This window comes from Choloepus didactylus, chromosome 3, assembly GCF_015220235.1.
Source record: "Choloepus didactylus isolate mChoDid1 chromosome 3, mChoDid1.pri, whole genome shotgun sequence".
In the NCBI taxonomy this organism is placed as follows: domain Eukaryota; kingdom Metazoa; phylum Chordata; class Mammalia; order Pilosa; family Megalonychidae; genus Choloepus; species Choloepus didactylus.
In genome coordinates this window covers 63,957,169-63,980,944 of record NC_051309.1, presented here as the reverse complement: position 1 = coordinate 63,980,944, position 23,776 = coordinate 63,957,169, and the positions used below count along the sequence as shown (strand labels likewise).

The 23,776-nt window shown below is 35.7% G+C and overlaps 1 protein-coding gene across 7 annotated transcripts in view; it reads right to left on the bottom strand.

Annotated features, from left to right (window-relative positions):
* ADGRL3 (adhesion G protein-coupled receptor L3) overlaps positions 1–23,776 on the bottom strand; it is a 912,567-nt gene that overhangs the window by 581,736 nt on the left and 307,055 nt on the right. For all 7 annotated transcript variants that reach the window (XM_037829887.1, XM_037829881.1, XM_037829884.1 and 4 more), the window contains exon 5: positions 4,189–4,392. In XM_037829887.1, coding sequence (XP_037685815.1) covers positions 4,189–4,392 — 204 coding nt within the window. The remainder of the gene's footprint in view (positions 1–4,188; positions 4,393–23,776) is intronic.

The following is a 23,776-nucleotide window of genomic DNA, read 5'->3' as shown; positions in this document are numbered from 1 at the left end:
CCTCTTTAAGAACAACAACCAGATGCAGCCCTCTTCCCTATAATGTTGACATCCCTTTCAGTATGAGAAACAGGATGGCCACTGCCTAGACACACCTGAAGATTGAGAAAATGACGAAATGAGAGGAAGGGGTAGCAACAGACAAGGTAGGATTTAACAAAGTATTACACATACTGAATCTTTATATGTATGTATATATATATATATATATATATATATATATATATATATATATATATTTAGAAGCTGGGATATTAGAATACCTAGAAGGAAACAGTTGAAATGGTGGAACTGTAACCCATAACATTCTTTGAAATCTGCTCTATAGCTACTCATTAAATTGTACTTTGAAAGTTATCACCTTTCTGTATATATCGTGTATTTCACAAGGAAAAAACTGAAACTGTGGAACTGTAACCCATAACATTCTTTGAAATTACCTATATAACTACTTGCTAAATTGTACTTTGTAAATTATCACTTTTCTGTATATATGTACATTTCACAATAAGGAAATAACTGAAATTGTGGAACTGTAACCATAACACTTTGAAAGTTGCTAACTACTTGTTAAATCATACTTTGAAAGTTATCACTGTTATGTACATATATGTTAAATTTCACAATAAAATATGTATTAGAAAAAGGATTACATATTCTTAAAAAATACTTCTTGGAATTTAGGCCAACCCAACACATACAGGCATACAAGCTGGTTTTAATTACCATTTTTTACAAACAAGACTTCTGCCTTGTGAGGTGTAGTAGGAAGGTATACTCTACAAGCATTTACCAATAGGTACTCTATTTTTTGTCTCCCAATACACTGAAGATTCACTGAGGGTTCCAACTATGTTGATGCCCATTTTTGCCGTCACGGTACTTAGTGCAGCGTCCAACATGCATTTGCATTCAATACAATATTGTTGAATAAATAAATAAGTGCAAAAATAAATGAATGAGCCTCCAAGCATTTAATGTCATACTAAGTAATTTTAAAGGTTGTTTTTTGCTTAAAATTATAGAAAAAAAAGAAGTTTTCCTCCTGTAATTATCATCAAGGCATTCCCATCTATAAACACAGAAACCGAAGAATGGGAGGAAAATAAAACAAACAAAAAAGGTATGGTGGGTTTGACTGTGGTTTTCCAAAAGGACTGACAGAATGTACAGGGCTCTTGCAAAAGCATTTTGTTTCTTGCAAAAGGTAAACTTTAAAATGCAGCGCAAGAAAAACTTCTACAACTTCTTCTCAGGAATGAGATGCTTTAGCTATATACCAAGAGGACACTTCCATGAACCTGCAGTTATATGTGTGGCATGCAGGAGGATTATTTGTAGCTCATCTCAATGAACTTTTTATGCATCTGCATGAAAATCACAATTAAAATAAGGAATATGCTGATAAAAAAACACATTAACATTCCTTTAGCTTCTAGGGAAAGTCTTGATATCAAGTCATTAACTGGACAATGTGCCATCAGACTTCTTTCTATCATAATACGCAGAAGAGAAACTTGGCTTCAGAGAAAAATTCAAAAAAAATTCTTTATGTTTTGCCACTCTGATCTGAGGTCCTAAGTCCTATGAATGAATACAAACACTCATCAACTCTTAAGAACTGCTGTCAACTATCTGGTATCATACGAATTCAAAGGAAAGAAAGGGCAAAGTTTAAATTCAAACCACTAAGCGTTTTGTTGTTATGTTGTTGTTATGCTGGTTTTTGTACTTGTTCTTGCTTCTTTGGCTGTCTCTAGAACAAAATGAAGCTAACATTGCTTTAAGTAAAATCAATTTTATTTTAAATGAAATATTGCATTAATATCATTGTATTATATTTACCTGAGTTTTCTATATCTTAAATTATCTCATTTCAAATTATCTCATTTCAATAACAGACTGTTGGTTTTGTGTATGTGTGTGGAAAGGCAAGGTTGAGTTCACTGACATTTTCTGGTTTGAATTCCTCCATGCCTTTTCAATTTAAAGAGCTCAAGGTAATATAGTATCTCTCACTTCAATTTCAATACCTATCCAAGCACTCTTGCTGTATGTACTTCCTTATCAGGAAAGATTATGTCCCTCTAATATTTACTTCTTCTTCTTTATTTTTTTCCATCATGAGCACTCTGCAATGACCTTCAGTCACTCACTGCCTCACTGATAAAATTACTTTTGCACAGAAGCAACTCTCAAAGAGTATCATCTCATCCTAACAGATTAGAATGATTCTGTAAATTCCTTTTAAATTACATGACATTTAGCTCAGTCTCCATTTCTCATTTATGGAATCACATGAAATTTGCCTCGTTCCCTTATTTTTGTCTCGAAAAGAGAGTATAATGCAATTTTCTTATTTGTAAGTTGATACATGGCAATAAGCCACATACACGGCAACACGCAAAAGCTAAAGATATAGAAAAATCTTATTAAGCCATAAAAATGAGGGAAGGTATAAATTCCACCAACTTTTCAGCAAAAGTTCTACATGAAATACTATTCGAAATGACTGATATTCTGAATTTATTTTGCAGAACAGAATTGCCAGCAGGTCTAGGTACGTGGGTTTAGCTGCTGATTTAAACATTTAACATGTATTTATAAAGTTAAATATTATTGCTGGATTTCTTCTTCATTAAAACCAGTAATCCCAATCAATGCACATGCACTGGACTAAATTAAATAATATTAATTTTACATTATTTTTACAATATAAATCAGAAGCCAAAGATGAAAACTTTTGACTGCTGAAGCACATTCTAGAAAAAAATATAACTGCATGCAATTCAGAGAATTTTACGTTTGAAAGGGTAAGGCAAAACATAAAGCAGAAAAGAAAATGACATTCTTAAAGAATGTTTAGTATACACTGTCCTTGAATTTTCAGAATATATTTGATTCAATTCTATACGTCACAGGGGAAGTAAATGCACTCTCTGACAAATTTGCTACCAGTCACCACCATCACTGCCCCCTAACTCTCACCACCAAGGAAGAATTGCTCATCTGACTGAAAGGACTCTAGTCCATTGTTTGGACTATGGGACTTACTGGACACAGCTACTCTGAGTACAAAATAACCCATGTTTACTCTTTCTATGTGGCTGCAGGAATTAAAGAATAAGGTTTAACTCTCACACATATCTAAAATCTCAAAAGGATTTATGAACTCCCTCCCTTTTCCTGAACTTAAGCAAAGCATTCCAACCAGAGAATTCTGGAATGGGATGTGGGTGGCAAGCTTACCTGATAAAGTGGAATTTCATTTTCCTTTGCCAATATGTCCTGTACATATATTCTGTTTGAGAAATTATTGGGTAGGAGGGATGACTGCATTTTGGGACAAGTCTTAATATTCATAGCTCCCCAGTCCAAATGCTTCCCAGCCTTTTTCATATTGTGGAATACCAAAAAAATTATAAATACAGTATAGTGCTTTGGGGGATATTGTAAGATTGTCTGCACGGTGTTTGTTAAGAAAAATTACATTTCTTAAATATTATGTAATCATGCAAAGATAAACAAAATAGAAAGTATTGGGGAAAGAATAAGTATTGAATTTTGTGCAACTATTACATAATGCTTCCCAGGGAAGCTTTAAAGGCAGGATGTCAACTCATTGTGCTTGCTAGCTGCAGAAGCAATATTATATATTTATAAATAAAATATTTTCAGTATTTTCATAGGAAACTTATGATGCTTCCATAACTTAAGATGCTTCCATAACATAACTTTAGCACCAGGTTTTAGGCTTTAAATGATGATACACAATTCCTAACAAAGATGTTTAATGATTATCTCCTTAAAATCTTGGTAGTCCCATTGATGAGAAGTTGTTTCAGATGATCAGAAATGTTAAACTTATTTTTTACAACCTTCCAATTTTACAGTAGCTGAAATTGTCACCAAGTGAAACTTTTAATCTCCTATGATAATGCAAAAAATATTTCAAACGATAAAATTTCTAAATTAAACATTTCAAAATAATGATGAGATTCTAATTTGTAGAACAGGCATTGTTAAAACAACTGACTAGGAAGCCATTAAATGGGAACATCGGCCCCACTATGTACTATGAGTGGATGCAGTAAATATTTGAGAAGATACATTTGGGACACTTCCTGGGGCTGAGCCTCCCAGGATCCCCTGCCCAGCCTCCCCCAGCCCTCTTTCCCCTGGCCGCACCTTGGGCTGCAATCTGTGCTCCTTGGGCACCTGGACCACGAACTCCTCTGGTAGCTCCACGGGGCCCTTGTCCACGATGAGCAGTGGCGCGCTCTGCAGCTGGCTGCTGAAGGAGATGTCTGGGTGGTAGAGCGCCTCCTGGGCCGCGCTCAGCATGTCGTGGTGGAGCAGCAAGGGCTGGATGTCGCTCATTGTGCTTGCCACCTGCGGGGACCGCAGGGCGCACCATCAGACCCCCACTCAGCTAAGGCCAGCCTCAGTGGCTCTTCCCAAGGCTGCAGCAAGCTAAAGACCAAGGACTCCAGCCACCCCAGGCCCTACTCAGACAACCCCAGGGTTGAGGAGTTCATATCTCCTGGCCCCCAGTGAGATACTGATTGGGTAGCTCTGTCCTAATTAAACACTATCTAACCAAGCCAAGAAATCTTATTCTAACATCGATTAAAAAATTAGACACGATTATTGCTAGAGCAAGCTACCTGAAAAAAATATAAATATAAATATCATTAAAATATTTAAGGATTCTCAGAATTCTGATGTAAATTATGGGCCCTAATATCTATATAAATATAAATTAAAATTTTGGTTACTGAACTAAATTTTTACAGAGAAAAGCTTGGTAAGTTAATGGGTGAAGAATTAAGTTTCACAGAGGTTTATTTTTTTCTGTTTTGTTTGGTTTGGTTTGGTCTATAGTTAAACTTATGTGGATTGTTTCATATTTATTTATATGGTTTCAGGTCAATTAATTAACATTTACTGTAAGACATTGTATGAGGATCTGTAATGGACATTAAAGTGAAAAGTATACACATACATTTCTGCCATTTATATACACAATGATTTTACAAACAATGGTACATATTACATAAAAGAATAAATATGAAAGAACAAGACAATAATGAGAAAATAAAATTGTACACATATGACTTCTTTTAATAATTCACAGAAGAGTAATACATTAAACATCATGAAAAAAAGAGTGATTTAAGTAAAGTTTTTGTTTTTTTCTTTTGGTGGGTTGGTACATAAGATATATATCTCTAGCATAATTGAAACTAGTTAACAAGTAGGAATGATAATGAATATGTTCCTTCTAACAGAAATGGAAGTAAAAGACTTGACAAAGAAAAAGATTTTGCCTTACACTCTTATTTTTAACATGCTATAATATGCATGTTTAAAAACATACTATAATATGCATGTTTAAAAACATTTTAATAATGTTATATGGCTAACATTATAGAAACTAAGGAAATTTAAAACACAAGAGAATTTTCATGATCATCTTTCTAAGACCGGAAGTTTATATAGAAGTGCTACAACTTCTTGGTACATAAAATATTTGCAGATAATGAAAAACATATTCCCTTCTAAATCCCGTGAAATGACATGGTCCTTATAGAAAAAAAAATCATATTAAGAAATCTGTCCAGAACTCCACCTGTGACGAAAAACCAAAATATAACACTCAGACATCATGCTGGAACATTTTTATTTAACCTCATTATAATGTATGATTACTAAAATATCTAGTTTAAGGATAATTTAAATGCCATATTGATATTCTGTGTGAATGAAAAAGGTGTTACAGAAGGAAACAAGTTTTAAAACTGAAAATGTTGTGAAAATCCAAATCTCTAGTAATTGCCTTCTTTGATGTTTAACTCCAGTGACAACTTTTTTGATCTTTTGACTTCTAAAATATACCTCTCTTCTCTGTCCAAAATGACAATGTTATTAATTTTAAAATATTTTTACATTAAGAGATTCAGGCATGGCTTCCCTAACATTTTTATAACCACTATATATACATGGAAAGAAATTAGCAAATGGTTATCAATATATATTTTTCTAAAGCTTCAGTATAATAAAATTGAAAGATTTTTCCCTCAGCCAAGTTAACATAAAAGCAAATCTGGGTGGTAGGGCATGAACTTATTTGTTCATTCATTCAACGAACAATTATTGAGTTCATGAATCATACATTTTGGTGAAGGAGACAGGAAATACTCAAATAGAGAAATAAATAATAAAGAAAAATGGCATACAGATATGAGTGCTCTACCAAAATTTAGGGTAATATATAAAGGCTACTTTGGGTTTTTATGGAAGACCTATCTATGAGGGTAAAATTTAAACTGAGATTTCCACAAAATCTGAAGTTGCTAGTCATACAAAACTCAAGAGTAAAAAGCACTCTAGGCTACTGCAAAGGCCACAAGACTGAAGCCATCTTGGTTTGTTCAAAAAATAGCAAGCACCAAGGCAAGCCTGGCTATGGTATCGTGGACAGGAGAAGAATGGTCTCGATGAGGTCAGAGAGGTAAGCAATAGATAGATAATGAGCTTAGTGAACTAGGGTAAATGGTTTAGATTTTATGAAGTGTAAGGGAAGCCCACTAAAGGACTTTTGCAGGGTAGTGCCATGAATGGATTTTTTTTTTTAAGACCATTTTCACTGCTGTAGATAATGGATAATAGGAAGTCAAAAGTGGAAGCAGGGAAACCAGTTAACAGACTGCTACACTACCCAGGTACAAATGATGGGGTTTTGAAACAACGGTAGAAGTAGTGGAGTTGGGCAGATTCTAGATACGTTTAAAAAGTAGAATCACTGTAAGTTACATATATATTCCATGTAAGTGACATTTACATTAAGCAACATAATAAAACAATTGTACCATTTAATGAAATCAGGCGAATCGGGGAGAAGCAGTTTGGGAAATGAAAATCAATAATGGTTTTAATAGGTTTCTTTGTATTCATAAAGATTTCAGGAAGTCAATTGGATATTTAATTCTGGATACTTGAGGAGAGGTCAAGCTAGTGATATATTATTTATCTATGAACATACTGGCCTTTCTATGAGGATATGTAAAATTTGCACAGTTCCTGGACCAGGAGATATGGCTGCCCAAAGTTCACAGTGTAGAGAGAAAGGCCCTCTCACCTGAGCCCTACCCATGACTGAAAGTGACAGTTTGGTTCACAAACTGGTTGGGGAAACTTTCTAATATAAATCATCTACCACAATAGTTTCTGCAAGTATCTTTTGCTGGTAGAAACTTATTTCCTTTACTTTGTCCTCACCAAATAAATGCCTCACTTCTTTCAAAACTCAAGGAAGGTAAAAGCAAATGATGCCTATTCACATATGTTAAGTGATACAGTTTCAACTCAATATTTACTTGGTGATTGTTGAGATGGAGAGAGAAAGAAACTGGGGAAAAGAAAGCGAAGAGAGAGAGGAGGAGAAGAAGGAAAGCAGAAAGAGGCAGAAAGGGAGAGAGGAAAGTTTCTTAAATGGTTCCTAATCTGACATTTAATTTTGGGACAATCAAGTACTTGCTTTAGGACAACGGATATGATTCCTGGAAGAAAGGGTAAGACAGGATAGGGAAAGTGGTGGGAGTAGTGGTCTCTACTGAGCTACAAATCCATTATTCCCAGAAGAGATTAATTTCTTGGATAAGCTGAGTGTAACAGCTGGTTTCAAAACTCATACACTGTGGGATGGAGCATCAGCTGAAAAATATACTAGTGTCTGTGTCTAAATGAAAGAACCTCAGCTTAAACAACAGTAAGAACAGAAACTAGAACTAGAATGCAAGGTTCTTGGGGATCTAGAGATAGTAGGTTTGGGTTACGGAATAAGATGATCTCACGGGTAAGGACTGAAGAAACAAAATGTAGGGCAGTTAAATAGACCTTGACTCTTAAGTTAGAGGTAATTAGATTCTGATGTTTTCTATGCAACTGCAGTATCTCATGTCTACAGTTTATGCTGTCCTTTAAATTTATCATCTCTATAAAAGGAATCTAGAATCTACAACTAGTGGCAGCAAAAGTGGAGGGGCTATTATATTACCTACATGGGGGAGGGCTGTTAGAGCCAAAATCTTAACTTTTGTTCTAAAAAATGGTTATGTTGCACTTAAGATAATGTGACTTCTGGCAAATATTTATTTGCATTGTACATACAAATCCTCTTTGTCTTCCTGAAGTGATTATAGTAAAAATAGATCTTCAGGGTAAACACCACAGTCATAAGACTGGTATTCCATTAGAACCATGGAATCTCAACTTCTGGAAATATTCGCACAACTCATATATTCTAGATAATGGCCCTTAGAGGACCCCTGCTAAAAATCTCTGTGTTCATATGAAGAAGCAGTGGTCAGAAATTCACTCTATCCTGGGCCACCCAATTCCACATGAAGCAGCAGGTTCTTCCTCACGTCAAGGAAGGTGATTTGTCCATACCCTGGCATTCTCCTCCCACTTGCCTAAAGCCTGTACAGAGGGGCCATACAGAACAGTTCCAGTTACTCCTCAAAGGAACATTTCTTCAGATACCTGAAGGCAGCATTCACATTCTCAATAACTCTCTTCTCCAGATTCATGGGGGAAAGTTTTTCTTTGAAATTAACTACAAAAAAATACTCCATCATATTGTGGCATTAACTATAATTTGGAAAAGTTCCCCCTTATCCTCCCTCCAGTCTCCACTGGGACATTGAAGACTCTGTTCTAAGCAATTCTAAGATGGCACAAGGGTAACTGGTGGTTTAGAACAGAACGATGAGGTCAACAAATCATGTTCTTTGTTTTTACCTAAACTTGTTCAGAGAGAGAATCTCCCTTCTTATCAGTTCTAAAAACTGCATATTTAATTGCATAACACTTCATTTGAAAAAAAAAGGGGATCCACATTTAAAAAAAATTTGCATTGCACTTACAATGGATAACATTTAACACTCAAAATAGGTAATGTAAGAATTATTGCCATATCCAAATATTCCTCACAATCACTTTGTGTTCAGAGATTTTTATTATTTATAAGCTATAACTGTGCTTCCCTAGTAGGCAAGATGAAACATTAAAACTAATATGTCATAACCTACTGAAATGATCAAAACATTTACCCCAAGTTTATGGATAGTTTCTCAAACATCAAAGGCCATCAGGGCAACAAATTTCCTGAATGTTAGTTGTGAGTGGATATGAGGTAAAAAGTAAGGAAAGGAAAATTTGTGAGGTAAAAAGTATTTGTGCTAGTCATTTGTGGAGCATAAATTTGAAATCAATATAAAAATATCAGAATTCAATGCTATATGTTCTCAGAGATCAATACTGATTGATCAATAATAAAAATAGTAAATAAGCATTATTTCTTACAAACTTAAAATGTTTCTGTTTTTCTGTTTCCCTCAGATGAGTTACTATGAAATTCAGCCAATTATTCAGCTTTTTCCTCCAAACATCTGTTGATATTGGAAACTAAACAAAACATTGGGCTCTAGTATTAAGATACTTCTAGGGACAGAAAAATGCTGACAACAAAATACCACCTGAGCAGATGTATCATAGTCATAAGTGATTTAACTTTCTTTTACTAAGGATGTTTCTCAAAGTCATTTGTTTTTGTGTTACTGGGTATCATTTACCATGTTTTTGTATTAGTAAGCTAAACATGAGCATTACAGATTTTAAAATGTAATCTAAAACAGCTAGGACCCTACCCTACATATTCAACTTTGCTTTTCACTATTATACCTTGCTATACATATCTGCCTAATCCTTTGTTCAAATTATCCTTCCTAGTAGGAAATTCTTTCCTGTACTGCTCAGGTTTCCCAAATCCCACCCATTTCTTATATCACTCTTGCCATAATTTCCCCAGCTATTTCTACATGACAGAACTGCTAAAATGTTCACTGTGTATAAATCAAATTCCACATGATTCTCCTCCATTCTCTACTAAAATATACTTACAATTTAGTGTTCTTTTTGATTTCCAAGATTTAAGCAAACACAATATTGCTTTCTTCCCTAAATGAAGTTGTTTTATTCATTTTATTTATCTTATTTTATAATATTATAACTCAATCTTCCATACACTGTTTTGGTTGGTTTATTTCTGATTTAAATTATAGGTCTGCATTGTAAGGCAAACATTCAGGTGGTTCAAAAATGGCTATTTAAGAGAGTTTTGAGTTTCCCTTTCCAGATAAGAGTTTTGAGTTTCCCTTCTAACAACTACTTGGAATGTATCATTCTATCATTAAATTGACTGCTCTGAGTCTTATTTTCTCATCTTAAAATGCCTGAGACTAATGCCTACTACTTGTTGGACTGTAGGAGTTTAATTCAACTATTGTATGTAAAAGTGTTCAGCTAACTGCAAAGTCCTACGCAAATGCTAGGAATTATATTCAAACAGCTATAACAGCAAATGGTTGATTGATATTGAAAGTCTAATCCAACTTCGGAGTGATGTCTGTGTGTGTGTGTATGTGTGTGTGTGTGTGTGTGTGCGTGTGTAGAGACTTCAGCTTTCATTTTCCTTCACGTAAGTAAGTAAAGGCACATTTTCCAATTCTGCTTCCTTATATATACCTGAAAAGCTCTATCTTTCCCCTAGCACCTTCATTCTGGCTGTATACAAAGATTACTTCTTTCCAGAATTCTCCCTAAGGTGTATGTGGCAGCTGCATAATTAGTTTATAGGCCAGGTAGTTATTTCTTACAGTAATCATAAAAGTTCCAATTCAGGAACTTGACTACAAATGCCACCAGGTAAAAATTACCTGAAATTTCTAACATGAAGAGAAAAATGTTTCAATTCTGGGTCTTATGAGAAAATGGCTCCATAGTAAAAAGCTGTCCACCTGTGTATGAGGAAGCAATTTTCATAGTATACCTGGGTATTATTCAATTTAATGCAACAGAGTCCTTCACTAGACTGATTTGTTTCGTGAAATGCTGGTATGCCCTATGTGGATAGGCAATTTTCCCTTCAAACTAGGTTCCTCCCTCTTATTTTCCACAATGTAGCCTCTTATAATAAAATAAAATATGTTATGGCTAAGCTTTCACCAGAAGAGCAACCAAGTTACAAAAGCTGGATAAGGTGCTGAAAATAAAGGATGATTTAAACACTTGGTTATGAATAAATCTAAAGGGACACTTGATTCATAGTGTTAAAAAAAAAAAAAAAAACTTTTAAAGATACTTTTCAGTTGACTTTCAAATCTGGCACCTTCTGTGTCCCAAAAATAGAGGGAAAATATGTGACAGATTCACTGTAATGGTTGTCTGAATTGTAATATTATAAAGTACCCCAAACACTTGTAAAAATGAATACACAAAGAGAAAAGTTTCTGCTAGTGATGTGAATTCATTACAAATCTGGCTTCTGACAAAAAGACTATTTTTTTTTCAATCAAATTAAATAAAATGCATATCCTATTCATTGGAGTACAGATAACTATTAGTAAGTTCTGGTTTTCTAATTCAAAAACAAGTGCATCTCTGCAAACAGAGATTTCAATTCATGATAATAAAAATTAAAATTTGGAATTTTTTTTTGGGGGGGGATAATACTGACTTTCTTTTCCTTTTCATTCCTCTATTCCCTTCTTCAAGAATATTAGTTTTTAATGGTATGGAATTTATACTTTATGTTATTAAGTAAGTTCTTTCTTTAAAGTTCTTTACAAGTATGGTAAATGGGCACTCTTCTTTAATTACACTGCCTATTATACTTGATGTGTGGGCAAAACCAGTTTAAACCAAAACATATTTTGACAAAGATCTGTCAAAATATTACAAAGATCTGTCTTATTTGCAAGTTCTATCTCCTCTCTAACCTAAGTTAATCATAACTGGCATCACTCAGCAGAGCTTAAAAGAATGAGAACTTTTTTTTTTCTAATTTTTTTCTGGTAGTACGAGATTTCTACTGCCCCACCTCCATTCCAGACTGCACACACAAAAATGAATGCCTAAATGTTGGTTCCCAACAAAGCAGTTACGTTAACAGACTCCAAGTGTCAAAATTATTGATTGTGTTATGTTGGTGGTATATACATAGTGTGTGATTATTATTGGACACCTACTTTTAAAAATCGACATGGTAGATTTTTATCTGTCTGCAGAGGCACAACATAAAGCCAGCTTCCTAACGACAGCCTGTAACCTATAATACATCTGGGCTATCACAGCTATTCCAACTGTCCTGTGCTATTGTGGCTAGTCTAAAAGACCTTCTTTTAAGCAAATGTGTAGTGCTCCAGAGGGGTGAGCAACATACCAGCCTGTTGCTTTGAAGTTTATGTACTGTCTTCATTATTAAATCATGTGCCCTTAAGATTTGCATGGTTTCACCAAATGTGTTATCAAGGAGGAAGAAAAAGAAGAGAAAAAGAAAAAAAAGTAAGGGAAAAAAAAGGATCCCTGCTAAATAGTCACCACTATTGTCGATCTGTAACAAGAGCCTCAGTAAAGAATAGTTCTGATCTAATTCAGGCAGTGTCTATGATTACTACGTTTTTGGTATCTTTAACAGCTTGGAGAGGAGCAGTAATGTGTGAAAGCAGATTGTTCTTTCTTTCCTTTTATAAATACAGTGTTGTTTTTTGTTGTTTTTTTGGTTTTTTTTTCACCTGCATGATCTAATCATGCCTGGATCTTTTTTCCTTGCGTCATCTGTTATTCTCTAATGCAACAATGGACCACTCTGTTTTAAAGTCATCTGAGTTAAGAATGAAACATTATAAAATGCTATTTTAATATTTAATATTATTTTGATCTTTGTATTTAACCAAAACAAAATTGTTTTTCTCATTCAGCTCATTGAATTTATCTTATTTAACTTCACATTAAACTAATGATAAGAGGTAAGGGTGTATGTGTCACTCACTATTCAATTTCTTCTAACTTGGGAAGAATGGTGAAGACAGGAAATTTTATCGGACCGACAGTCTAATTAAAAGTGACAGACTTGCACTCTGAATAGCTTTTCAACACCCTTTAACATTTTTTTAATGCTGATCGAAGCTAAGATGTTCATTAGTAACTCATTAAAGACTTAGTTACAGTCCAGTGGATGAGTCCTGAATATAATGTTGGAATGTGCATACGAATGTGTGGACTCATAATTAGAGAAAGTGTTATATTTGGGGATTAAGTATATACAATGTAGTCTTTGAAAAACACTATGGAAAGTAAGTGACCCCAAGATGGCCATGTATTTTAAATTTTGCTTACTATGCAGGTCATTTGTTTTTAAGTTCTAATTCCTAAAGGTATGTTTTAATGACCCCATTCTCCCAGGATTAAAGTGGGCACAAATACCCTTTTTACAAATCAGGAAACTATGATTCAATTTGGTTAAGGTCATCTATCGTGGAAGTAATGGAACTGCAGTTAGATTCTAAGGCTTGAGATCTTTCTATAACTTTGTTCAACAGGGCCATACAAGTTAGAACTCTAAAGCAGCTTAGATTAGATGGTATTGTAAACTTCAGTTTTTGGGCTTCCAACCTTTACTCTCTAAATATGTTGACATCATCCTCCATTCATGGTTCCTTAAAACTGCAGGAGTTGTTCAGTATCAACACTTATAAATCAATCATTATCTTTATTTAGCTCTACCTTAATCCTTTCTCCAAAACAGTAATATCTTCATACCAGAAAAGCTCAATGTGCTAAAATACCAAAGTTTAATAGGATTCTTTCATGTAAAACCTCAGATTCTCTTCTGATTCCCATACTTAATAATATTGTGGTGTGAATCATATCGTGAGATGAATGAGTCCAGAAAATATTTATGAATGAATCATATAAACTATTTAGATTTGATAAAGAGGCAGAGAGAATTGCTTAACTTTCCTTGAGATGAAGTAAAAGACTATCTATGTAGTTCACAAATATTTAAGAAAAACAAGAGTTTTTGGAAATCATATGAAATAGTGTTTAAAATATTATTTGACTAAAGATACAAAAATATAAATAAGAGAGCTTACAAAATATGGAATGATAGATAACAATTCAGATCAGACCAAAAACAGGAACTTTTTTGGCCACCATGATTAAAGCTTGATACTCTTCATCATTTCCTTAGGGAGGATTAATTGTCAACTAATGTAAGAGCCCAGTGAATTTACTTACTATTTTGTTATGTAAATCACCTGTATATAGCTCTCATGTCACTGTGAGGTTTCAATCATTGACAATCAAAAGGTTTGTCGGAGGCGGGGCAAGATCGCAGACTGGTGAGCTGTATGTTTTAGTTACTCCTCCAGGAAAGTAGGTAGAAAGCCAGGAACTGCGTGGACTGGACACGACAGAGAAATCTGACTTTGGGCATACTTCATACAACACTCATGAAAACGTGGAACTGCTGAGATCAGCGAAATCTGTAAGTTTTTGCAGCCAGGGGACCCGCGCCCCTCCCTGCCAGTCTCAGTCCCGTGGGACGAGGGGCTGTCAGCTCCGGGAAGGAGAAGGGAGAACTGCAGTGGCAGCCCTTATCGGAAACTCATTCTGCTGATCCAAACTCCAACCATAGATAGACTGAGACCAGACACCAGAGAATCTGAGAGCAGCCAGCCCAGCAGAGAGGAGACAGGCATAGAAAAAAAACAACACGAAAAACTCCAAAATAAAAGCGGAGGATTTTTGGAGTTCTGGTGAACATAGAAAGGGGAAGGGCAGAGCTCAGGCCCTGAGGCGCATATGCAAATCCCGAAGAAAAGCTGATCTCTCTGCCCTGTGGACCTTTCCTTAATGGCCCTGGTTGCTTTGTCTCTTAGCATTTCAATAACCCATTAGATCTCTGAGGAGGGCCCTTTTTTTTTTTTTTTTAATCCTTTTTTCTTTTTCTAAAACAATTACTCTAAGAAGCCCAATGGAGAAAGCTTCAAAGACTTGCAATTTGGGCAGGTCAAGTCAAGAGCAGAACTAGGAGAGCTCTGAGACAAAACGCAATAATCCAGTGGCTGAGAAAATTCACTAATCACCACAAATTCCCAACAAAAGGGGGGTGTCCGCTCACAGCCATCATCCTGGTGGACAGGAAACACTCCTGCCCATCACCAGCCCCATAGCCCAGAACTGCCCCAGACAACCCAGTGTGACGGAAGTGCTTCAAATAACAGGCACACACCACAAAACTGGGCGTGGACATTAGCCTTCCCTGCAACCTCAGCTGATTGTCCCAGAGTTGGGAAGGTAGAGCAGTGTGAATTAACAAAGCCCCATTCAGCCATCATTTCAGCAGACTGGGAGCCTCCCTACACAGCCCAGCAGCCCAGAACTGCCCTGGGGGGACAGCACTCACCTGTGACATAGCACAGTCATCCCTCAACAGAGGACCCGGGGTGCACGGCCTGGAAGAGGGGCCCACTTGCAAGTCTCAGGAGCCATATGCCAATATCAAGGACTTGTGGGTCAGTGGCAGAGACAAACTGTGCCAGGACTGAACTGAAGGATTAGACTATTGCAGCAGCTTTAAAACTCTAGGATCACCAGGGAGATTTGATTGTTAGAGCCACCCCCCTCCTCCCTGACTGCCCAGAAACACGCCCCATACACAGGGCAGGCAACACCAACTACACACGCAAGCTTGGTACACCAATTGGACCCCACAAGACTCACTGCCCCACTCACCACAAAGGCTAAGCAGGGGAGAACTGGCTTGTGGAGAACAGGTGGCTCGTGGACGCCACCTGCTGGTTAGTTAGAGAAAGTGTACTCCACGAAGCTGTACATCTGATAAATTAGAGATAAGGGCTTCAATTGGTATACAAATCCTAAAAGAACCCTATCAAGTTCAGCAAATGCCACGAGGCCAAAAACAACAGAAAATTATAAAGCATATGAAAAAACCAGACGATATGGATAACCCAAGCCCAAGCACCCAAATCAAAAGATCAGAAGAGACTCAGCACCTAGAGCAGCTACTCAAAGAACTAAAGATGAACAATGAGACCATAGTACGGGAGACAAAGGAAATCAAGAAGACCCTAGAAGAGCATAAAGAAGACATTGCAAGACTAAATAAAAAAATGGATGATCTTATGGAAATTAAAGAAACTGTTGACCAAATTAAAAAGATTCTGAACACTCATAGTACAAGACTAGAGGAAGTTGAACAACGAATCAGTTACCTCGAAGATGACAGAATGGAAAATGAAAGCATAAAAGAAAGAATGGGGAAAAAAATTGAAAAAATCGAAATGGACCTCAGGGATATGATAGATAATATGAAACGTCCAAATATAAGACTCATTGGTGTCCCAGAAGGGGAAGAAAAGGGTAAAGGTCTAGGAAGAGTATTCAAAGAAATTGTTGGGGAAAACTTCCCAAATCTTCTAAACAACATAAATACACAAATCATAAATGCTCAGCGAACCCCAAATAGAATAAATCCAAATAAACCCACTCCGAGACATATACTGATCACACTGTCAAACACAGAAGAGAAGGAGCAAGTTCTGAAAGCAGCAAGAGAAAAGCAATTCACAACATACAAAGGAAACAGCATAAGACTAAGTAGTGACTACTCAGCAGCCACCATGGAGGCGAGAAGGCAGTGGCACGATATATTTAAAATTCTGAGTGAGAAAAATTTCCAGCCAAGAATACTTTATCCAGCAAAGCTCTCCTTCAAATTTGAGGGAGAGCTTAAATTTTTCACAGACAAACAAATGCTGAGAGAATTTGCTAACAAGAGACCTGCCCTACTGGAGATACTAAAAGGAGCCCTACAGACAGAGAAACAAAGAAAGGACAGAGAGACTTGGAGAAAGGTTCAGTACTAAAGAGATTCGGTATGGGTACAATAAAGGATATTAATAGAGGGGAAAAATATGACAAACATAAACCAAAGGATAAGATGGCTGATTCAAGAAATGCCTTCACGGTTATAACGTTGAATGTAAATGGATTAAACTCCCCAATTAAAAGATATAGATTCGCAGAATGGATCAAAAAAAATGAACCATCAATATGTTGCATACAAGAGACTCATCTTAGACACAGGGACACAAAGAAACTGAAAGTGAAAGGATGGAAAAAAATATTTCATGCAAGCTACAGCCAAAAGAAAGCAGGTGTAGCAATCTTAATCTCAGATAAAATAGAGTTCAAATGCAGGGATGTTTTGAGAGACAAAGAAGGCCACTACGTACTAATAAAAGGGGCAATTCAGCAAGAAGAAATAACAATCGTAAATGTCTATGCACCCAATCAAGGTGCCACAAAATACATGAGAGAAACACTGGCAAAACTAAAGGAAGCAATTGATGTTTCCACAATAATTGTGGGAGACGTCAACACATCACTCTCTCCTATAGATAGATCAACCAGACAGAAGACCAATAAGGAAATTGAAAACTTAAACAATCTGATAAATGAATTAGATTTAACAGACATATACAGAACATTACATCCCAAATCACCAGGATAAACATACTTTTCTAGTGCTCATGGAACTTTCTCCAGAATAGATCATATGCTGGGACATAAAACAAGCCTCAATAAATTTAAAAAGATCGAAATTATTCAAAGCACATTCTCTGACCACAATGGAATACCATTAGAAGTCAATAACCATCAGAGACTTAGAAAATTCACAAATACCTGGAGGTTAAACAATACACTCCTAAACAATCAGTGGGTTAATGAAGAAATAGCAAGAGAAATTGCTAAATATATACAGACGAATGAAAATGAGAACACAACATACCAAAACCTATGGGATGCAGCAAAAGCAGTGCTAAGGGGGAAATTTATAGCACTAAAACGCATATATTAAAAAGGAAGAAAGAGCCAAAATCAAAGAACTAATGGATCAACTGAAGAAGCTAGAAAATGAACAGCAAACCAATCCTAAACCAAGTACAAGAAAAGAAATAACAAGGATTAAAGCCGAAATAAATGACATAGAGAACAAAGAAACAATAGAGAGGATAAATATCACCAAAAGTTGGTTCTTTGAGAAGATCAACAAGATTGACAAGCCCCTAGCTAGACTGACAAAATCAAAAAGAGAGAAGACCCATGTAAACAAAATAATGAATGAAAAAGGTGACATAACTGCAGATCCTGAAGAAATTAAAAAAATTATAAGAGGATATTATGAACAACTGCATGGCAACAAACTGGATAATGTAGAGGAAAGGGACAATTTCCTGGAAACATATGAACAACCTAGACTGACCAGAGAAGAAATAGAAGACCTCAACCAACCCATCACAAGCAAAAAATCCAATCAGTCATCAAAAATCTTCCCACAACTAAATGCCCAGGACCAGATGGCTTCACAGGGGAATTCTACCAAACTTTCCAGAAAGAACTGATACCAATCTTACTCAAACTCTTTCAAAACATTGAAGAAAATGGAACACTACCTAACTCATTTTATGAAGCTAACATCAATCTAATACCAAAACCAGGCAAAGATGTTACAAAAAAGGAAAACTACCGGCCAATCTCCCTAATGAATATAGATGCAAAAATCCTCAACAAAATACTTGCAAATCGAATCCAAAGACACATTAAAAAAATCATACACCATGACCAAGTGGGGTTCATTCCAGGCATGCAAGGATGGTTCAACATAAGAAAATCAATCAATGTATTACAACACATTAACAAGTCAAAAGGGAAAAATCAATTGATCATCTCAATAGATGCTGAAAAAGCATTTGACAAAATCCAACATCCCTTTTTGATAAAAACACTTCAAAAGGTAGGAATTGAAGGAAACTTCCTCAACATGATAAAGAGCATATATGAAAAACCCACAGCCAGCATAGTACTCAATGGTGAGAGACTGAAATCCTTCCCTCTAAGATCAGGAAGAAGACAAGGATGCCCGCTGTCATCACTGTTATTCAACATTGTGCTGGAAGTGCTAGCCAGGGCAATCCTGCAAGACAAAGAAATAAAGGGCATCCAAATTGGAAAAGAAGAAGTAAAACTGTCATTGTTTGCAGATGATATGATCTTATATCTGGAAAACCCCGAGAAATCGACGATACAGCTACTAGAGCTAATAAACAAATTTAGCAAATTAGCGGGATACAAGGTTAATGCACATAAGTCAGTAATGTTTCTATATGCTAGAAATGAACAAACTGAAGAGACACTCAAGAAAAAGATACCATTTCCAATAACAACTAAAAAAATCAAGTACCTAGGAATCAACTTAACCAAAGATGTAAAAGACCTATACAAAGAAAACTACATAACTCTACTAAAAGAAATAGAAGGGGACCTTAAAAGATGGAAAAATATTCCATGTTCATGGATAGGAAGACTAAATGTCATTAAGATGTCAATTCTACCCAAACTCATCTACAGATTCAACGCAATCCCAAACAAAATTCCAACAACCTACTTTGCAGACTTGGAAAAGCTAGTTATCAAATTTATTTGGAAAGGGAAGATGCCTCGAATTGCTAAAGACACTCTAAAAAAGAAAAACGAAGTGGGAGGACTTACACTCCCTGACTTTGAAGCTTATTATAAAGCCACAGTTGTCAAAACAGCATGGTACTGGCACAAAGGTAGACATATAGATCAATGGAATCAAATTGAGAATTCAGAGATAGACCCTCAGATCTATGGCCGACTGATCTTTGATAAGGCCCCCAAAGTCACTGAACTGAGCCATAATGGTCTTTTCAACAAATGGGGCTGGGAGAGTTTGATATCCATATCCAAAAGAATGAAAGAGGACCCCTACCTCACCCCGTACACAAAAATTAACTCAAAATGGACGAAAGATCTCAATATAAAAGAAAGTACCTTAAAACTCCTAGAAGATAATGTAGGAAAACATCTTCAAGACCTTGTATTAGGTGGCCACTTCCTAGACTTTACACCCAAAGCACAAGCAACAAAAGAAAAAATAGATAAATGGGAACTCCTCAAACTTAGAAGTTTCTGCACCTCAAAGGAATTTCTCAAAAAGATAAAGAGGCAGCCAACTCAATGGGAAAAAATTTTTGGAAACCATGTATCTGACGAAAGACTGATATCTTGCATATATAAAGAAATCCTACAACTCAATGACAATAGTACAGACAGCCCAATTATAAAATGGGCAAAAGATATGAAAATATAGTTCTCTGAAGAAATACAAATGGCCAAGAAACACATGAAAAAATATTCAGCTTCACTAGCTATTAGAGAGATGCAAATTAAGACCACAATGAGATACCACCTAACACCGGTTAGAATGGCTGCCATTAAACAAACAGGAAACTACAAATGCTGGAGGGGATGTGGAGAAATTGGAACTCTTATTCATTGTTGGTGGGACTGTATAATGGTTCAGCCACTCTGGAAGTCAGTCTGACAGTTCCTTAGAAATCTAGATATAGAGTTACCATTCGATCCAACGATTGCACTTCTCGGTATATACCCGGAAGATCAGAAAGCAGTGACACGAACAGATATCTGCACACCAATGTTCATAGCAGCACTATTCACAATTGCCAAGAGATGGAAACAACCCAAATGTCCTTCAACAGATGAGTGGATAAATAAAATGTGGTATATACACACGATGGAATACTACGCGGCAGTAAGAAGGAACGATCTCGTGAAACATATGACAACATGGATGAACCTTGAAATAAGCCAGGCACAAAAAGTGAAATATTATATGCTACCACTAATGTGAACTTTGAAAAATGTAAAACAAATGGTTTATAATGTAGAATGTAGGGGAACTAGCAATAGAGAGCAATTAAGGAAGGGGGAACAATAATCCAAGAAGAACAGATAAGGTATTTAACGTTCTGGGGATGCCCAGGAATGACTATGGTCTGTTAATTTCTGATGGATATAGTAGGAACAAGTTCACAGAAATGCTGCTATATTAGATAACTTTCTTGGGATAAAGTAGGAACATGTTGGAAGTTAAGCAGTTATCTTAGGTTAGTTGTCTTTTTCTTACTCCCTTGTTATGGTCTCTTTGAAATGTTCTTTTATTGTATGTTTGTTTTCTTTTTAACTTTTTTTTCATACAGTTGATTTAAAAAAGAAGGGAAAGTTAAAAAAAAAAAAAGAAAAACAAGGAAAAAAATATGTAGTGCCCCCTTGAGGAGCCTGTGGAGAATGCAGGGGTATTGGCCTACTCCACCTGGATGGTTGCTAACATGACCACAGACATAGGGGACTGGTGGTTTGATGGGTTGAGCCCTCTACCACAGGTTTTACCCTTGGGAAGACGGTTGCTGCAAAGGAGAGGCTAGGCCTCCCTATGGTTGTGCCTAAGAGCCTCCTCCCGAATGCCTCTTTGTTGCTCAGATGTGGCCCTCTCTCTCTGGCTAAGCCAACTTGAAAGGTGAAATCACTGCCCTCCCCGCTACGTGGGATCAGACAACCAGGGGAGTGAATCTCCCTGGCAACGTGGAATATGACTCCCGGGGAGGAATGTAGACCTGGCATCGTGGGACGGAGAACATCTTCTTGGACAAAAGGGGGATGTGAAAGGAAATGAAATAAGCTTCAGTAGCAGAGAGATTCCAAAAGGAGCCGAGAGGTCACTCTGGTGGGCACTCTTATGCACACTTTAGACAACCCTTTTTAGGTTCTAAAGAATTGGGGTAGCTGGTGGTGGATACCTGAAACTATCAAACTACAACCCAGAACCCATGAATCTCGAAGACAGTTGTATAAAAATGTAGCTTACGAGGGGTGACAATGGGATTGGGAAAGCCATAAGGACCACACTCCACTTTGTCTAGTTTATGGATGGATGAGTAGAAAAACAGGGGAAGGAAACAAACAGACAAAGGTACCCAGTGTTCTTTTTTACTTCAATTGCTCTTTTTCACTCTAATTATTATTCTTGTTATTTTTGTGTGTATGCTAATGAAGGTGTCAGGGATTGATTTAGGTGATGAATGTACAACTATGTAATGGTACTGTGAACAATCGAAAGTACGATTTGTTTTGTATGCCTGCGTGGTATGTGAATATATCTCAATAAAATGAAGATGAAGATAAAAATAAAATAAAATAAAATAAAATGCACTGTAAAAAAGTTTGGTAATGGATAGTGGTGATGCTGGTACAATATTGTGAATGTAATTAATACCACTGAGTTATACATTTCAAAGTGGTTAAAATGGAAAATTTTTCACTGTATATAAGTTTCAAAAATAATTTAAAAAAACAGTACTGTACAATGCAAAAAGTGAATCCTAATATAAACTATGACTATAAATATAATTATAATAATGTTTCATCCATTGCAACAAAGGTACCACACTAGATCAAAATACTAATAATAGAGAAACTGGGTGTGGGTGGGTAGATGAGAACTCTGCACTTTCTGCATGATTTTTCTGTAAACCTACAATTGCTCAAAAAAGAAAAAATTGTTGTGGCCAATTATATGGGATTTTAAATGCTAGAGCACCATTCTTACATTGAGAATGAAAGCAAATAAATGATTTAGAGATACAAAGATGAAGGAAATAGAAAATTAGTAACTGGTATTATATATTTAAAAAAAATTAAAATGTTGTAAAAATTCTTCAACATCAAATATACAACTATCCTATGTTAGCAGAAACCACCCAGGCCAGGAAACATAAAAATAAGGCATAATCCTAACCCTCCAAAGAGTCACAATATATAAAATCTGAAAATAAAAAATGCTCTTCAAATATATACATAATACTCATAGAGTGTCACTAAATAAAATTCACATATAACATGTTCTACAAGTGAGATGGCAACAGAAAAAATTTTTACAATGCTGTTGCATACTGAGTTTCTAGGGGAGTTTTTAAAACAAATTCTTTCAGAGACATAGGAAAGCTCTCAGCCATGCATATTTGTAGTTTATATTGTGATATTAGAGATTCTGTAGTTAACTTACAAAACGTATATTTTGAAATGTGACACCAGGTGTCTAAGGCAGATGGTGTTGGGTATGTTAGCAGTAACTTCATATATCATTCCCATGACAAAGGCTTTTCTGTATAACATAGTTGACCATAAAATAGTGATATTACTGCAGATACTACAAATTACCTAGGCTGGCAAACATTATAAACATTTCAAGGATGATTAATTTCCCAAAATAACAAAGTTAAGCAGAGCTTAGTAGTCAAGCAGACTCTTTCACAACTAATAAAACATGTCTTCATAGAAAGAACATTATAAAATGTAGTGCAGTACAATGCAATTTTGCACTTTCTCAAGCTTAACAACTTATTAGAAGTTAAAAATATATTATTTTAAATCACAAATAGTATTCTAACTGTAAAAGTTATATGATAACAAAATGCAAATGGTACAAAAACCTGTAAGTACTAAATGTATATGTACTTGACTGTTCTTTAGTCCCTAACAAAAATTATTTGTTATAAATAACTTTCTGAACATAATGAAAACCAATTTAGTCTGTAAACTTCATAAATATATAAATGCAGATGCATCTTTAACCACAAAATATAGACTTGCAGGGGAAAAAAATCATGCATATGTGGAGTATAGAAGAATTATTTTTTTTCTGTGAAGGAACCATAAAAAACAAAACAAGATTATTCCCAGTTCCCCACAGTAAGTTCTAATGATCCTGTTTATATCTTTTAAATTATTACCCAGATTAAAAATGAAGCTTAATTAAAACAGTTAAGATACCTGAGTACCCCAATCACCTTCTCAACTTCCAACCCATCAGGCTTGGAATGAAGTTGTTTCCCAGGACTAGATCTAGAGGTTACAAAGTCTAGGATCCCATAGGGTACCTTTACATTTCTTTAATAAC